Raw genomic sequence first — 17,660 nt, 5'->3', positions numbered from 1 at the left:
AAATACTATCAGCCTTCCAAGATCTGCAGAAGAGACAAGTATAGGCATAAAACAAAACCAGAGCAACACAAAGGTGCCTATACAATGTTAAAGGGTTGTTTTTTTGTAATTACACATATTTTTGTAGTCCATTTGCAATCACTGTTAGTCATGTGCTTTGGAAGGGAGCATGTGAGACTCGCATTCTTTTAGTAGTCCGGACCATTTGTGTTTGTTGCAGCATGACAATTGGTGGCACAAACCAGCCAGCTGGACCAGATGCATCCCCCTTGCACACAAACAAGGCTGGGCCCTAGCTGGGTTCCCTCCCAAAGCCCACAGGAACTCACACAAGCCTACCTGGCAAAAACCCACGTAGAGGCAGTCTGGACTGTGGACTGCAGGGCAACACAGCCCTACCTCCTCAAACACAGCCCCATCCCCTCAAACAAGAGGGCCATAGGACACCCAGTCTGTTCAAAAGTGTTTCCTACTGTCTGACGATCCATTAGCACAGTGTCATCGCACTTGTTCCCCCCCAGGTGCAAAAGGCATGTACTCTGAGTTCTCCAGCAGCCTCTTGCTAACCCTGCACAGCTGATGGGTCCTGTAGATTCAAACCTCTCCTCCAGGAGCCCAGCAGCAGCATGGAAACACAGATAGGAAAAGAGAGAAAAGCTGTCATGCAAAAATAATTTATTTTTTTAACTTGTATGCAAGGATGGCTTGTTTCAAGTACAGGGAACACCTTAAAGCAAAGAACAAGGCTTTCCACTTCACTGGGTGTTCTCGGTTACTCTGTGCATTATTTAAGCTCTTGGTCATTGCGAAAATGACAGATTTTGTTACAGGGCAGAGCAACTGGTTCGGTGGGAAATCAGTTAATGGGGATCCTCAGGGTGTCACTTGAGAATATCTTTAGGAATTGTATGAATGACAAACACAGCCCACCCAAGGCAAGGACACTTTAATGCAAACAATTCTCCTAAGCTTATAAAAGGAGACTTGCCCGACTCTGCATAAATGCCAACCAGAACAAAGCAAAGCAAGATCCAAAGGCAAGAAATGTAAAACTAATAACTAATTATTAATTAAGAGCTAATCTTGAAGGGAAAAAATATTTTTTACTTGACAGTACAAGGGGGAAAAAAAGACATGAAGGATTTGGCAGTTCATGGTTTTTTATCCTCTCTTAGGAAAAAACAAAATTAAACCAAAAATTATCCCACCCTAAGTTCAAAGTATTCCGAAACTTAAATTTCGACATCTTGAGCAATAAATTCTATGAAATACACATTTCTGCAAATGTTACAAGAAAACTCACAGAGTTGTATTTACTATCATATAAATCATTCTGTTTTAAAGCATGGATTAGAGGAGATGCTGGAAGATGTGTTTACGTCACACTTGTGGAGACATCCTCATGACGGCTGCAGGTGGAAGTCATAGCCTTCATTCCTCCCTAAGAGAAATAATCACAAATATATGAACAGATGCGCACTGCAAGAAAATGGACAGTCCAGAAGGCTCATACTCCCATGAGCGAGGGTGCTGGTGAGGGAAGGCAGCCATTGCTGCCACAGCACTCAGGAATACACATTAAAAATCCATTTTCTTATCACATTGACAGGCTCTGTCTGTTATGAGCACCTGAGTGACAGCATTTCAAATGACATGATAGCAAAATTAGGGCACATTTTTGGCAATGTCACTCTGCTGGCAAGTTCAGGTCAAATATACAAGTAAGTCTGAGATCTCTGTCCCTGCCACTGTGGAGGCTCTGCTCAGCTGTAGCCAAGGTTTCCTCCCCCCACCAGTACCTGGGCAGTAGCTGGCTTTCATATCGTTGACAACTGGGTTCTGCAGGGGTGTCACAATGCCTTGGTTGGGTTTCTGGAAGGCCAGAATGAGGTTCTGCACTTTCCGAAAGAGCCTCCGGTGGACCCCAGGCGCTGTCTGCAAAGCCAAAGGGGGAGAGCTGAGAAGGGGTGCTGGGTGCCCAGTGCCTGTGCTGGGACACAGGCCTTGTCCTCAGAAATGCACACAGCTCCCAGGGAAGGAGCCAGCCATCGATGTGAACCCCCTTATGTGCCAATTCAAGATGACTCAATGAGCTGCACTGCTCTCCACTTTCCCAGGGGCATCTCAGTCTTCCTACACTGAGCAGTTTCCAGCAGCATGGCAATAGAAAGTTGGAAGAGATTTTTTAATTGCTACAAGAGAAACACACACTAACTACCCACACTGACCTGCCACACTAATTAGGCAAACTTACAGGCGACCTTTTGCTGTTTCTGACCCTGACTTATTGCAGCCAGTAATTTAACCTCCTTAGCAGTAACTTCCTAGCCTGTATCAGTAAGACAGTTCCATCCTAGAAACACCAGTAAGAAAACTTAGGGAGCAACCTGGGCTTACTGCAGAAAGGGAGTCCTCACACCACTGAATCCCAGCAAGGACACAGCCTCTTTGCAAACCCTTCTTGGAGCATTCAATGCTGGCTTATATGTTCATTGAGCATTCCTGTCTACCTCTTGTACAAAGACAGTAGCCAAATGTTACCTATTTATTAAAAGTGGGAGTCTTTCTATCTCTCTACATTAGCAACTTTTCAAACAGTATGAAATGAAACTATGTGTGCTTTTAATCAAGAATCCAATGTTTGTGTTAAATCCTTCAGGGCATTCTTGTAATAACTCCTCCTCATCAAAGTCAAGGGAGGACAAGCATAGGTCCTGCCAGCATAGTCCCACTCAAGGGACACTGCTCTCACCCAGCAGCTGTGAGCTAAATCCAGCCTCCCTGGCACCAGCTGGAGTCTTCACACTGGCTGGGATTTCACCAGCACTGCTTTAAGTTCTCTGCATCATCCTTGAAAGATGGGTGTGATCTGAGTTTGCTCAGAGATTAACCAGCCATAGGGAAGGAAGCAGAAACAGGAAAGGACCAGCTGCATCTGGAGTCTCTTTTGGCCTTGGAGGCACATACCATGGGGATAAGTTGGACAGGCTGCTGTGTCTAACAGCTGAGGCCAGCATGGTCTTAGCAACATTTACTTAAATGTTTCTGTTCCTTAAGAGAAGGGTTGGTATAATGGATCTGTAACTGGGACCTTCTCCTGCAGAGGATGTACAGAGAAGCCTGGGCCTTCAGCACACCTATGGTGTGAAACTCAAGTAAGGTTTGCCTAAAATACAGCCAAGGAAAGCCCAAAAGCCACACACAGAGAGCCAGTGGAGGTCACAGGCCAGACATTGTAGCAGGTCCATGTAACACCAGAAAAACCTCACTGTAGATGCTGATGTCACCTGGGGCTAAAGGAGGCTGCAGCCTCAATCAGGGAATTACCTTCCACAGGTGGAGGTCCCTGGCATCCTGGAATCCTTTCACAGATGCCAGTGCTTACCTTGGCATGATGGGTGCACCGTCATCCTCACCCTGTCCTGAAAAACTTCTGTCCTGGGCACTACAAATCCTAACCCTTACAGGGTGCTCCTGATGTGTTATAGAAAGAATTACTGGGCACTGTTCCCAAGGGTCACACAGATAATTACCTACTCCACAGTAATGTCAGTCACTTCCACCCCGTGATTTGTTGAGGGTAACCCCAAGAACCAGTTTTGTCTTCCAGAATCACTTCTAGTATACTAATGGCCGAGGAATTATGCCTGTCTAGAAATTATATAATATTTGTAATAAATGTTCATTAACATACAAACAGAAAGCTAATTATGAATTAACACACAGAGTGCATCCAAAGAACAAAAAATTTATAAAATAAATAGAGATTAATATCCCAATTCCATCAACCTAAATGTTGTCTGTATTATAAGTAATGTTTTCCTGCACCCAAATTACCAGTTTCTTGTCAGATGGGGGAAAATATATTTTGTATCAAGTTTTGGCTACCCTATATATATTTCACACTAATGATGAATTAATCTGGATTAATGAATTAAAACAGTGTACATTGAAAATTATTTCTTCAGTATTCTGACATTGGTGGTACATAGAAGGAAGCAGATTGTGCTTGTCAAATTATACAACCACAATATTTTTGCCATTTAAAATGATGCAAAATGATGCACTATGGCATTATGCAACAGCTGAAATGAAACAGAAAATTAATTTATGAGTTCTAGATGGTCAGAAATGGCACCAAGACATGCTACTGATGGATGCACTCTAGATCAATTACCATCAATGAAAATCAGAATAGGCAGAAACATGAATAATTTGAATAAATTGCATTAAATCTATAATCAAACAGGATGTAGAAACTTTCAGAAAGGAAAGTACACACCTCAGCACTCCAAGATCCAGTTTCTGTCTGGGACACTCTGTAGGTATAAACATAACCCTGATGCCTGTGAAAAAAAAAATATCAACAGGTATTTATAATTCATTTGTCCTGACAGTTTTCAAAAGAACTACACTGTTATGTGACAGTCAGCTGACTTCTAGCTGGCTAAAAGTTAGCTGACTCTCACATTAAAAAGTTAGTCTCTGCTAACTTTTCCTTAAAAATAAATTCACCTCTAAAGGCTCTAGGTAGCTAAAAACCCCACTGGCCAGATGCAGCATTAAACCTACTGGGTTCTTTTGGGATGAGAGGGATTGGTCTGACTCAGATCTAGTTTAGCAGTATTCAGTTATTTTAGGTTAAATGGTGCTACTTTCATTCCTTCCTCAGCATTTTTATAAATTTTTTCAGTGACCTCCTTTCACTGACACACAGCAGAAACATTTTCCCGGCAAAAAGAGAAGGTGTATTATTGACAGGTGGCATTACTGTTCTGTGATTCATTCAAATGCAGATGTTAATAGAAGCAATGTCATAACTGTAATTTATTTGGGAAGCTATACCCACAAAAAAGGAGTTAAAAAATTACTCTTTGCTTTGCCCGTATGTTCCCAACTTTCAAATACTGATAAAAGAGGCATGTAAGACTGTGGAATCTTCCTTCCTTTAAAATCTGAGTCTTTGGGGAATAAGGAGCCATATACTAATAACAAGGCACAACTCATGCCAAAGTCACTCTTGCTTCTCTCATGAACCCAACTCAGTGAATGATTTACATGGTAGATTACTACACTAATATCCAAAAATTTAGCTCAGAATCAATTTATAGCAGCTCCATGGGTACAACATTAGTTTAGATGATATCAGATAAGAAAGATTGTATTGAGTTCAAGAAGCATTTGGACAATGTTCTCAGGCACATGGTGTGAATCTGGGGCTGTTCTGAGCAGTGCCAGCACTCAATGATCCTGGTGGGTCCCTTCTAACTCAGCGTATTCTATGATTCTATGCTTCTATTTCACACTGCATAGATTTACATGAACACACAGCAGGATTTTAGGGACCATTCCTTATTTGACCATCAATTCTTTTTCTTAAGAAGGCAGAAATATACTGTATTTCTTTCCAATTATGCATGGCATTATAGCAGTTACTCTGAAATATGAGAAAACATCAATGACACAGATATTGTATGATTGCAATTATTTATGCTCTGTGTCATGGCTCCTGGATAAATTCCTGTTTAAAAGTCATTACAGCAACCTTTGCAAAGTGGTGTCTGGTATAATTTGCCCAAGCAGGAAGTCTTTAAGAGCTGCCACTCTGCTATAACCCCACGAAGTGGGAGCAAAATGCCTGTGGAGATTCGTGAGCTCTGCCCCCACCACTCAACTGCCATTGTGATTAGGCACGGAGGTGAAGGACACAAAGCCATTCCCTCCCATCCAGGCTGCTGCAGGGACAAGCTCCCTGTGCACAGCTGAGACACTGCCCTCCTCTCCTTGAGTATGGGAATGTGCCTGATGCTACCCCACAATCCCACCACAACATCATCCACCTCTTCATGTCTACCAAGGGAGCCTTTTCCCCAGACAGACATGAAAAGCAGCTGGCCATGCTCACTTCGTGGAAACCTAAGGAGGAAAACAGCCATCATTGCTTTTCCCCTCTGCTTTCCCCAGCAAGCCGCAGTCCATCAGGGATTTGGACCTCGCGAAGAGATGTGAAGAATCTGATATGGCTGCAGGAGGAGGGAAGAATTTGGAACGGCTTTCCTGTCCATGCCATGGCACCATGGTCAGTGGTGTTTGAAGCCAGAGCTCAAGCCCAGCTGTTAAAAGCACATCCCTCTAAGCCACTAGATTATATACGTTCATGTTCAGGGAAAGCAATGTCTCCCTTTAGGGCCCTCAGACAGTCCTGTACCATCATGTTCTTTCTTAAAGACTGAGAGCTGTGCATGTGTCATCAGCTTTTCATGATAATGTGAAGTTCACATTAATCTTTTCTTAAAAATCACAAGGAGCTTTCTTGTACCTAAGTATGTAGAATACCAGCCAATATATGGTTACTGAAATGAGGATTTTACAGGCAATAATGTACTGGGAAATACCAAACAGTTCCTGGCATTTTGTTCTGACACTTTACCGTGTCTGAGTTCCTACATTGTTCCATCTCTTTGAAGTGGGTATTTAACCTTCTCTGCACTGATTTTTTTTAAAAGCCTCAAACCCACCGGAATCAGTATCTATACGTCTAAAACTCATGATCTTGCCTTCTGTTTTCAATACTACCCTGTGCACAAGGGTATGAGTAACCTGGTCTAATGGTGGCATCCCTGCCCACGTCAGGGCAGTTGGAACTAGATGATTAGATGAACTGGATGAACTAGGGGAGATTTAAAGTCCCTTCCAACCCAAGACATTTCATGATTCTATGATTCTACTACCCCTGCTTGGTTCTTGGTTTACCCAAAAGAATTCCAGCTGCTTCAGTCTCTTTAAAATCTGATTTTTACACAAATAGCACAGTTGTCTGGAAAGCTGCCATTTGTTGTTTCTTTCATTGTTTTTCTACGTAAGAGATTGTATGAGTTGAAGGGGTTGGGGGGCTTCAGTGCTGTTCTGACTCTGAACTGCCTGTTGGCTCTCAGCACTCTGCCAGAAAGGTTTGATAAGCAGAACAAATTGAAAAATAGAGGTCAGATAAAGTAATATTCAGTATTGAAGTATGGTGAGATACAAGATAGGCACCTATCCTGCATTTTTCCAAAAATTACACTGTAAAATATTTCAGCTGAACACAGGGAAAGCACAAAGGATAGCTCAGATTAAAAGCCCATGAGGTTCTGAAAAAGGAACAAGAATTTGGGAAAAGGGATGCTTTGAGCACAGTGTGGAGAATGGGAGGAGTATGACATTGTTATCACAGCCTCATGAGGGACAAATGAGAGCTCTCCACTCTCCTGGCAAATGTTCATGTTTTTCCCAGAGAAGGAAAGACTGAAAGGTCTGAGGCGATTTTACTGTGCTTAAGTTGAAAAACACAACATTATCATCTGTTATTGGCTCTGAAACCACCAGGAAAGCGAGCCACTGTGTAGATGGGAGATGACCTGGACATCCACATCTGGTTCTTCAAAGGAAATGCACAAAGGAAGGGGGATGTGTTTTGTTAAGAGGGTGAACAGCCAGGTCTTCCCATCAAACTACCTTCCATTGGGACCTTGGTTTCCACAAGGAAAGCAAGTTTCAGCTCTTGTGATAAGTACTCTCCCAATGAACATGATCTTATCAAAACTTTCTGTCATACAGCAGGAACTTAACTTCATTACCACTTCAAAGAGTTTTTTACCTTCCATTTACAAGTGATACGATTTTTGGCCAAGTTTACTGCTACATGTGCAGCACTGCTACCGCCTCCCATGAGAAAAGTTTTTATGATTTAATCTACCTAACGTTAACTAAGATCAGTGTGGGCTGAAGGAAGGTCAAAGTGTTTTTCTCAAAAGAAAAATTAAATGTACAAATTAAAATTGAGATTGTAGAGGACATTACCTTCCAAAGCGTAAAGCGTGTAACTCTGGGCAAAAGCAGGTGAAAAAGTTCATTTACTGAAGCTTAAGTCACAGGAAATGAGAATTCCCCAGCTAACATGAGAGGACAGCTCAATTTTCTACGTTTTACTCTCTTCAGGGCAGAAAAAACACTCTAGAGCGACACAATGTTCCTATATATGGTGTGATCTCAGAGAGCACTCTCAGTGACACTGGTGTACCATCACATCTTGGAGGAGGACCAGTTCATGACACCCAGGTAAAGATTCAGTGAAGGACCCCCCCATCCCTTCACCTGTCCCAGGGACAGACATAGCCTCACTCACAACAGCTCCTCTCTCCTGTCAGTGAAGCTCAAGGGACAGAGCAATCATGAATTAACATCTTGATGAATTAAGCTCTATAAATTTTTGTTCATAGGCAAAAAAATGCCAAAATGCTGATGAGGGGAAGCAGAAAAGAGCCATTGCTGTAAGGACGATATCAGATAGCACTTATGAAAGAGTGCTTTGGTCACCACTGAGATATTTTTATGACATTTCACTTTTTTTTTTGTCTCCATAAGGAAAGATATGTTATACCAGCTGGGAACTGCACTAACACAGTCTCTATTTTAATACCTTCCCTTGGAAAACTTTGTCGAAGGAAGACCTAGAAAAAGTTGCCATTACAGGGACCAGTCCACTTTATGTTATAGGCTTTTTTTCTTCATACCCAGAAAATTCCTCCCAAAGAGTTACCAAGACATCATTCACAGATGACATACTGAAACACCATCTGTCTACCTGTCCTCTCCATTCCTCCTTTTCAGCTGTGATCAGACCTGTTAAAGCTGCATTTACTTTAAGAGGTGAATAATTACAATCTTCTGCACCATTAAAATGGCCTGAGGACATTAGACACATGCTGCAGATTAAAATTAACCATGACATTTCAGCTGCATGGTATACTTTAAAATCATTTCCAAATATTTTGCATCTCAATTAGGAAATTTTATTAAACTAATTTTTTTATCCATTTCTGAGCCCAAAATCGAACAAATAAAAAGGGAGAAAGACAGGGAGACAAGGGAAAGCCGTGCCAGCAATAAATTACATCAATTTCTTCCTCTTACATATCTTTCTCTTCAGATGTCATTGCATTATGTCAATCAGCTCTTCTTACCTGGTATATTTACAACCTGACCTTACCTTGGAATTTCGCTTTACAATGTAGTTTAAGAACCAGACCATGGTGTGGCCCAAAAACAGTGGTTCTGAACATTATACTGCCCAGAGTCAGTTTCTTAATAACTTTGCCAAGTTTTAGCATCTCAGACTGAAATTTCATTTCATAGGGGTTTGTGTCACCCTTATTTTAGGGATGGAGAATGCGGAAGGGAACATGTTAGGCAAAACAGTGCTTTTCCCATGTTAAAAAAAAAAATCTTCTAATTGTCAGAGGAGGAGGTGCCCAGTTTTCAGAGTAAGACATAAAATTTGTTTGAAAGAAGGTATATCTCTTGCAGTCTTTGAAATCAGTAGTGCCTTCCTAGGCTGCAAGAGAGGCACTCTCTGAAGGTTGTCAGCAGTTGCAGCATCACCATGTCTGGGCTGGCTGTACCAAGGGCACTCAGCTAAGCAGTGTCCAGGATCTCAAATGTATGTGCGTGGCCTGGCCTAGATTAGTGAGATAAAACCAGAAGCTGATTTAGTAATGGGGCATCTTGGACAGGAAGTGTGGGACTGGGTGGGATGGATGTGGATGGAAAGAAAAGGGAACCATGCCAAGTGGGCAAGGAAACAGCAATGAAAATTAAAGCCTTGACAGAAAGACTACATGAGTAAGGAAGGGGATCTACAGAGGTAAAGTATGAGAGGGCTTGAACTGGGAGCAGCACAAAATGCTGGAACAGCCAGGAACAGAAGATGGGTGTTTTGGAAGCCAAAGCTGTATGAAACAAGGAAACAGACCTCAACAATGCAAGCAAAATCAGCAAGTTGTGCAGAAAAACATTTGGTAGCCTCAGAATCCCTTCCCATTGCCCTCACACTGGGAACCCAAAGCTAGAGGGTACTGCAGACCTGAGTCACCTTTCTCTTCCGTGAAACAGAGTTAAACTCTTCATCTCTCAAGCAGAGATAATGCTTAGAAACCACTTAATGCTATGGAGATGAGTATGACACTGCTCTGAAGAGGAGCCCTGCCGGGGCGCTTGCGGGGAACTCCATGCATTTGGAGCGGGGGTCAATGGCATGGAGAAGATGAGCACAGGAGGTCAGGTTGGAGCCATTTCTGCACTATCATAGGTGTTTGACGTAGGTGCAGATCAGCTCCTGAATGCCCAGAGGGACCAACTTCAGGCAGCTTCCTGGTGGGCAAACCTGCACAGGAAATGTGGATGATGGCATGGGCACAACAGGAGCTACAGAGGTGGGAGATGGCTCCCACAAAGCCAAAACTCTTGAATTTAGGGGAATACACAGCAGTGCCTTGGAGCCTTCAATCTTCTCCTCACTCTCTCCTGGAATTTGTATTTTCTGATTGACAAACAGCCTGGTTCCCTCCTTATTTAGGTCCCACCTATACAATCAAAGTACAGCAACTTAGAAATTACTACCCATCAGCTAACTCAAGCTGAAGAAGTAGTGTTCACATTGAGATGATGTGCAAGATAAAGCTCTATGTCTGCAAGAGTGAATAAAATAGGTTAAACTGGTGTTTACAACATCTGAAAAGCCCAACAGAGTGACTGTAGCCTGACTCACAGCAGCTCTTGAGTTAGCATTTATGTCACTGATTTCTGTCACTGAGTCCTATATCAACACTTCTTGTGGGAAAAATTTACCCTCAATACAGCATCAGTAACACATATTAACTTGCTGTAATGCAGTAGCACTATAAAGAAAATGCATTATCTTGTTTTTCTCTTCTGAAATTAACAAAACCTTAAAAGAGAAAGTTAAATCTTGTGAAATGGCTCTGAATTTATGCAGAGATTTCTGTGGAAGATTGTCGGTATCTTCACCACTTCAACACTCCTAACCATCTGAAGAAATGCTGCTGATTTACCTAAAGAGCAAGTGTGTAGCCTTTCTGAGCAGGGTTTGTGTCAGTCTGGTACAAGGAGATTCCAGACAAAAGCAATAAGTCAAAGAGGAATTTCTTCAAATTCAGAAATAAAGTAAGAATTTATTCAAATCTGAGATGCTAAGCAGATGGATATTACTTTGTGGCAGGCCAATAACTTAACCTTCCACTAAGCTTCATCGATTCCATGATTCAGGCTGTCTACCCTTCCAAGAAAAGCCATTAGAGTATGTGATGGTCATTAGCCAAGTTATGCTCTGCAAAGACAACACTCACTCTGGTTATCAGGCACCTGAAATACTCACCTCAGTAAAATTTACCATTGTGCTATAGAAGACTTTTTTCAAAGCTGAAAACTGTGAGTGATATTTACAACAGCAACGTTGAATTGAGGGTTCTTTTGTTCAAAATTACATTTTAACTGATAATGACTATTGTGTGCAATGTTACAAAAAATGCAATTATTCTGCCATTTCTATCAAAAATATTTCATAGGAAAGAAAGGACATGCTAAGCTGAAGCTGGCTTGTGATCCTGTATTACGCCTTCATGCTGTACAGCTGATGTATCTGCCGCATCAGAAAGTTTCAGCACGTTGCCTTGAACTTGTGCACCGTGGTTACAGTGACAAAAAAAATAGCACACGTAAAATCTGATAGGACTGCAGCCTATCCCTGTTGCCATTACTGTTGCTTCAAGAGCTCTAAACAGCTTTCAATTCCAGCTTTTGATTATTCTCCACAAATTGAATGCAGCAGAGTACACAAGCAGCTGGTTTCAAACAAATCATCTGAACATACACTTTGACAAGCACGTCATGTTTGTCTTACTTAAAGCTCTGAAACAACTACTAACATTCTCAGTATTTTCAAGTATATGAATTTTAAAACCCAAACTACAAATGCTTTATCTTTGCCAATTCAGGCATGAGCTGCTTGTTTCTGCATGTGTGCTCATATATCTGTGAAGGAACATGGGGCTTTTGGTACTCTCAGGCATCTTATTTATACATTTTTCAGGCAGGGTTTAAGAGACTGCCCCTCAGAGTAGTCACCATTAATGCGTCCCGTGTCCCCCATTGACTTCATTAGGAGCTGTGAGCACAGAGGATTTCTGAGGGTGCTAAAAATGTCAAACGGGGCATTGAGCAAAGAGGAAACCAGACCAGTAAAGAAAGCTCCCTGGAACAATCAGGTTTGATATTAAAACCCTGGTGTACTGTGTGTAGTGTCTAACTTGTTTATGGGTAAAACGTGTATGTTTTATAAAGTATATACATTTCTTCTAGTCCAATTTTCAGGAACAGCAAAAATCTTGCTTTTCAATGCAAGTCCAAAAATTTCCGGGAAAAGACTGTGTACCTCTTTTGACATATTCACAACATCCTTAAAGTATATATTATCAATTCAGTAATGATATTCATACAAAGAAGATCTAGGAGCATCTGGTATTAAAATCTTTGCCAAATTCCGAAAGCAGCACCTCTGTTTGCAAGAGCCCTGGAGCACACAATTGAAAATCAAAACCTTCCTACTCTTCCATGCATAGTTTAATTGTGGTCTTAAAATCTTTTTGAAAGTGAGTCCTTTGTGCTTTGCCGCAGTCATACCAAGAAAATGTTCATTGTCTCTTTGAAGGCTTTCAGGCACACCATGTGCACACCCCATCTTCAGAAAGTGGAAAGCAGCATTCAGGGGAGATAAATCAGTAGCGCAGGAGAAACAAAGAAGAGAGAAAGCAGAGTTTTCTAGATGAATGCTCCAACAGGGCCCTGCCTGCTGCAGTTACCCACCTCTATAGGTCAGGTTTTATGCTACTACCTGTCTCTTTTATGCTTGCCCTGTAAAATCAGCGTCAGTCACAAGGGATTCATGAAGTCTTGACTCTTCTCCTTTTTAAAGGTCAGGGCTCCACTTTTTAATTGGAAAAGCAAAAGGTGAATGAGCCTGACCATGAACACTGCAGTCCTTATTGTGTGCGCCTTAAGAGGCTCAAAGCCTGCTAAAATATGTCAGGGCTTTTTGGAGGTGCTTCAGGGAGAGGGTGTGGTGGTGATTGTGGCATTACAAATTTATGCATTTTCTTGGGAAAAGGAGACTTTATTTGAGCATAAGCAATGCAGTGAAATCACAGGGCCTGACAATTACTGTACCTGGAGCTGGAGTTGCAGAGCAGCTACCAATGTGAGTTCAAGCAGATGATACCATTGTCATCCAAATATATGCTTAATTGCTCTTCTGATAAATATTTCTTTTATCTTTGTCAGAACTGTGCCTTATAATTCCCCTGTGATGGAAAAAGGAACCCTAAGAAGGGTTAGACCTGGGAAGCTGCAGGGCTTTATATTTGTTTTGGTTTGTTTTACTTCTCCAGGGAAGTGGAGGGAGAGGGGAAAGAAGACAGACTAAACACATCTTGATTTTGAAAAACTAGACTATTTTTCTCTTTTTGTTTTCGAAGGGCAATAGAAACACTATTAGCAGACTAAAACAGATACACTTCCATTAGAAATTGTCATTAGGAACATGCAAAATGTTCTGTTTAGCTCAGATACTTATTGCAATATATCTAATGGCTGACCAGCCTTATTTCCCATGCTTCAAAATCACTTCATTACTTGCAGTAAATTCATCTTTTGTCTGATCTTCATATGTCTAGCTATTCCTATAGTGATCATCAGAATGGATTCTAAACCAAAATGTAAATTGCTTTGTTATTCCTAATAATTTCCATTATTTATTTATTTAGAATGAAGTATTTTAAAAAGTAGATAAGTACTTATTTTTTCGTTATTTTTCTTTTTCTTACAGAATGAATACAGCAACTGCACATTTCCCTCAGTTTTTACCAGAGCTCCCCTGCACATGCATGTTTTTTACTTTGTTCCATCTCTGCCCATGATGTCCAGACTCGAATTCGGACACGTTATGTCCATTGGCTTTCTCTCATGCCTTCCTTTCCTTCTGCTCCAGTCTCTCCACTAAAGTGTTCTGCTTTGGCAAACTTTGCCTGTCAAAGCACTTCTCTAGTTTATAGCCCACATTTCTTCAAACTGTCATTGCTATCTCAGTGTGGGATCCTTTCCTGGTATCTTTATGAAAACTGTCTCCATAGTTATTGTGTGATATGCTGTTTACCATATCTGCTACTTCTTACGTAATTATTTGAACTGAATATTAAGAAGTGTTGGAACCAAGGCTTAATTCTATCATTCTTCAGCTGTCTTTTTTTCTGTATCAGTTCATACGCATCGTAACATTTTTCATTTAAATTGTATCTGGATTTATCCAAGATGCTGTTGCAAATTTCCTTTATAGAATAACTATTAAGGATTTGTGTTCCATAAAAAGCCCGCTTAACTTTCACCATTAATTTTTTTTTTTTTTACCCTTTTGTTTGGCATATATATGTTTAAATGCAACATACCATGAAGACACGAATGGCCCATAATTCCTGGAAGCAATTCAGTAGCGTTCTGTTTCTTACTGAAGTATCTTTTCCTCCAAAGATTGTGGAGCTTCACAGTTAGAAATGCTTTCATTTCTTCCTATTTTCATTTTCTGTATTTTATTTCATTCATGAAATTTCTTTTGAAGGGCATAAATTACTACTAATATACAAAAAATCCTAACTGATTCTATACAACCGAAAGACCTTGTTACATACCTACATACTGATTTAGACTGATGGTGGGCTAATTCTGATATTCTCTATCTTATTCAGCATTGTAACACTCTTTCTGACCCTTTCTCTAATGCCTTAGTGTTTCACTCGCACTGAATGACTTCTAAGGGTGATATATCCCCATTTCCTCTGATAGTTATTTAGAAGAGATTCTGCTTTTATTGCCTATTCCCATCACAGGAATCATAGCACTCCTTACCTCTTGGTATGTCTATTCCATTATCATTTAACTCAAGATGCTTCTTATTTCCCTTTTTTCAGCTTGCTGTTAAGGTATTTGTTAGCAGGAGCACCTATCTCGGTTCACCTGATTTCATGAGAGAAGAAAAAATACTGCCACAAAGATTTTCCCTGAGAAGAGGATTGTGTAATTTCGGATTGCCTATAACCTCCTTGCACGTCTCCATTTACTGGTCTATAACAGGAAGATAATTATGCTCACTCGGGGCTTAATTACATATTGTCAGAAATGTGTTCAAGGGATTTGGGTAAAACCTGACTTAGGACCCTTCTTTCTCTTGTGATTTTGCCAGGTACCTGAGTTCCCTGTTAGCTAATTTCATGATGGACCTAAAGGGGTTTTCTCTTGTGTTCCTTCTCCTACTGAAGTAAGGCGTAAGTGTCTCGATAGACACATCTTTGTTTTTCTGATGCAACGGTATAGTGTCACCAGGACCTCCAAGAACTTTGCCAACAGTAGGGTAATTAAATTTCCTCATTAAAATAAAGTCCCAGAGTAACCTTTACCCTCTCTCTGACGGACTATCCCATCAGATCTCTCCCTTTTCACCCTATCTGATGAAATATTACCACCTAGTTCTTTACCATCAGTATTTCATGTGCGTTACAGGTAGTTTGCTCCAAGCCTCGTGGCTTGTGAGACAGGCCACAAGCTTGTGGGACTGAGAGCATCCTGAACAAAGGCACATGCTGGATGGCAGCACTCCATGTTACCTTTCCCAATGACAGGGACACTGGGGATGCAGCTGAGCACACCCATGGGCACACTAGAGAAGCAGAAGAGCACAGGCAGAAAGCAAGAGGATTATCCAGCACAAAGAGGCCATACACACCATCCTGAGCTAAGTTGCCTGGCATTTCTCCATGGCACCTTGCTTGTCTTTCACATGTTCCTGCCTGCTTTCTCCTTACGGTTTTTTGCCGGTAGGAAGTGTGGGCTCTGCAAGGCAGAACCTGCTCCTCTTTGCTTTGCAAAGGACCCCACACCACTTATTGCACTCCTCTGCCTTAAGTAAAGGTGAAGGAGCCAAAAGTCTCACTCATGTAAGCCGATGGTAACATCAGAACATATTTTGTTGTGGGGGCACCCCATATTGTGGAAGGAAATGCTGGAAATCAGCTGCCAGCTGAGCAGCCCCTCCCAGGCCCCTGCCCTCGGCTCCCATACTCACAGCACACAGAGGCAGTAGACTCCCGGGATGCTCTCGCTGTCCCGCAGCAGGTAGCTGCCATCCGTGCCCGCTGCCAGCAGCAGCCTCTCGCCGGCCTCGCGGGTGATGGCCCCGTGGTAGACAGGCACTGTGTCCATGCCGGGGCCGTCTCCCGCCGCAGCTGCTCTCCCTGTACTTGGCGTTTCCTCCAACAGTGCCTCAGCCGTGTGCTCCCCTCAGCCTCCCCGTCTTGGTGGCAGATGTAAACAGGATGTGTTCACACCTCTGAAGCCTCTGCACAGGGTGAGACAGCACTGAGGGAAGAGTGAGGAACGAACACAGAATTTTTGTGGGTTTTTTTTCCTTTGCCCCTTTCTGTTTTCCTTTTACGTAGGCCATACCATACTCACACCATCACAGCTCTCCTGCAGAGGTGTCGTTTCACATCCACCCTCAGCCATGTGGCTCCTGCTCAGCAGAGATGGGACTGATGAGGCACACAATGGCCAGGGGGCCAATGGCTGCCCTGGCTGGCACAGAGAGGGCAGGACCAGGGCACTGCTGTCAGCGGCTGTGCCAGGCAGTTCTCTCTTCTGGTGTTAACCCAAGGGGATTATTATCCCAAGCAGGGATTAATTTTTAACCTCTTGTTTTTAAAATCCCCAAGGAGACTAGAGGAAATCATCTGACCTCATTGTCACTGTCCCACCAGACTACTCACCTCAGGCTTCAGGTGCAAGCACAGCCACCGCTCCGCAGCGGCTGCTCCAGTGCTCACAGACACTGGACCCAGCTAATTCACCTCATGAGGGGTTGTTTACAAAGCCTTTGTTGCTGTTTAATCACTGTTAATGCCGGAGTGGTCATTAGTCCCACTTGGAGGCAGGCAACAACCTTGGCACATGCAGGGAGATCCCTCACATTTTCCCAGATGCCATCAGTGCCAATGCTGCCTTCATGTGGGGCATGAGCTGGCATCCAAAATCCAGAGCCATGTCTGAAAGAGCCATTTCTCTTCACCTGTTGTGGCTGAAGATATTTCCTCAGTACACTTGTCAATTGAATGCTCCCACATGCACGTGCGGGTCTGTTTGCAAACAAGCTGTCAATGTGCTTTATACCCCCACAGATACTTCCACCCCACAGATATTTCCACCCATGGAAAAACCGAGCATGTTTTCCTGCAGTTATGGCCACCAGGTCGGCTCCATGGGGCTGCAGCAAACTCAGGGCTAAATTCATCCCTGGCATAAGGCTGCCACTCTCCCTCAAAGAGCCATGTTCCCACACCACAGTTATGATTGATTCCTTTTAAATTGAGTTTACTAGCAGGACAGGGCAGAATGAAATCATCTCATCCAGGTGCTCACAGATGCTGTGTCCTTGTTGAGTTAAGGATAGGTGAAAAAATATCTCTCAAGATACACACAGTTCAGGAACAAAAATTAAGTTAAAAACCACCCAAAATAATGGCTGCTCTTTTTAAGTTTCAATCAATCAATCAAAGTGTTTTCTCTCAATCATTTCACAGTGCATGTCTTTATGTTTTGATCTTCATTTTTTCAAACTAGCTTTAGTTTTTCCTTTTGAGGGATGGGCATTTCTGATCCAAGAGTCACAGGGTAGCTCATGCATGGGGCACTGCACAAAGTCACTGATGGCAAAGCTGCAGCATTTG

At 42.3% G+C, this 17,660-nt stretch overlaps 1 protein-coding gene across 1 annotated transcript; it reads right to left on the bottom strand.

The window, feature by feature from the left end:
- Window positions 1–658: 658 nt before the first annotated feature.
- SH2D1A (SH2 domain containing 1A) lies at window positions 659–16,308 on the bottom strand. The gene is made up of 4 exons (XM_048318363.1): window positions 16,004–16,308; window positions 4,283–4,346; window positions 1,800–1,935; window positions 659–1,441 (listed from the first exon to the last, which is right to left on the bottom strand). The coding sequence occupies exons 1-4, from the start codon at window positions 16,138–16,140 to the stop codon at window positions 1,401–1,403; spliced, it is 378 nt and encodes a 125-aa protein (XP_048174320.1). The 5' UTR covers window positions 16,141–16,308; the 3' UTR covers window positions 659–1,400.
- Between the last annotated feature and the right edge of the window lie 1,352 nt (window positions 16,309–17,660).

Source organism: Corvus hawaiiensis, chromosome 14, assembly GCF_020740725.1.
Source record: "Corvus hawaiiensis isolate bCorHaw1 chromosome 14, bCorHaw1.pri.cur, whole genome shotgun sequence".
Lineage (NCBI taxonomy): Eukaryota > Metazoa > Chordata > Aves > Passeriformes > Corvidae > Corvus > Corvus hawaiiensis.
Note: the sequence above shows the minus strand (reverse complement) of the source record. Positions and strands in the feature narration are given on the sequence as shown.

Coding starts and splice junctions, on each gene's coding strand:
- SH2D1A (XM_048318363.1), bottom strand. CDS start 16,140: ATGGACACAGTGCCTGTCTACCACGGGGCCATCACCCGCGAGGCCGGC. Junction 4,347..16,003: donor GTCTACTGCCTCTGTGTGCT/GTGAGTATGGGA, acceptor TTTTTTTCACAG/GCATCAGGGTTATGTTTATA. Junction 1,442..1,799: donor GAAAGCCAGCTACTGCCCAG/GTACTGGTGGGG, acceptor TATTTCTCTTAG/GGAGGAATGAAGGCTATGAC.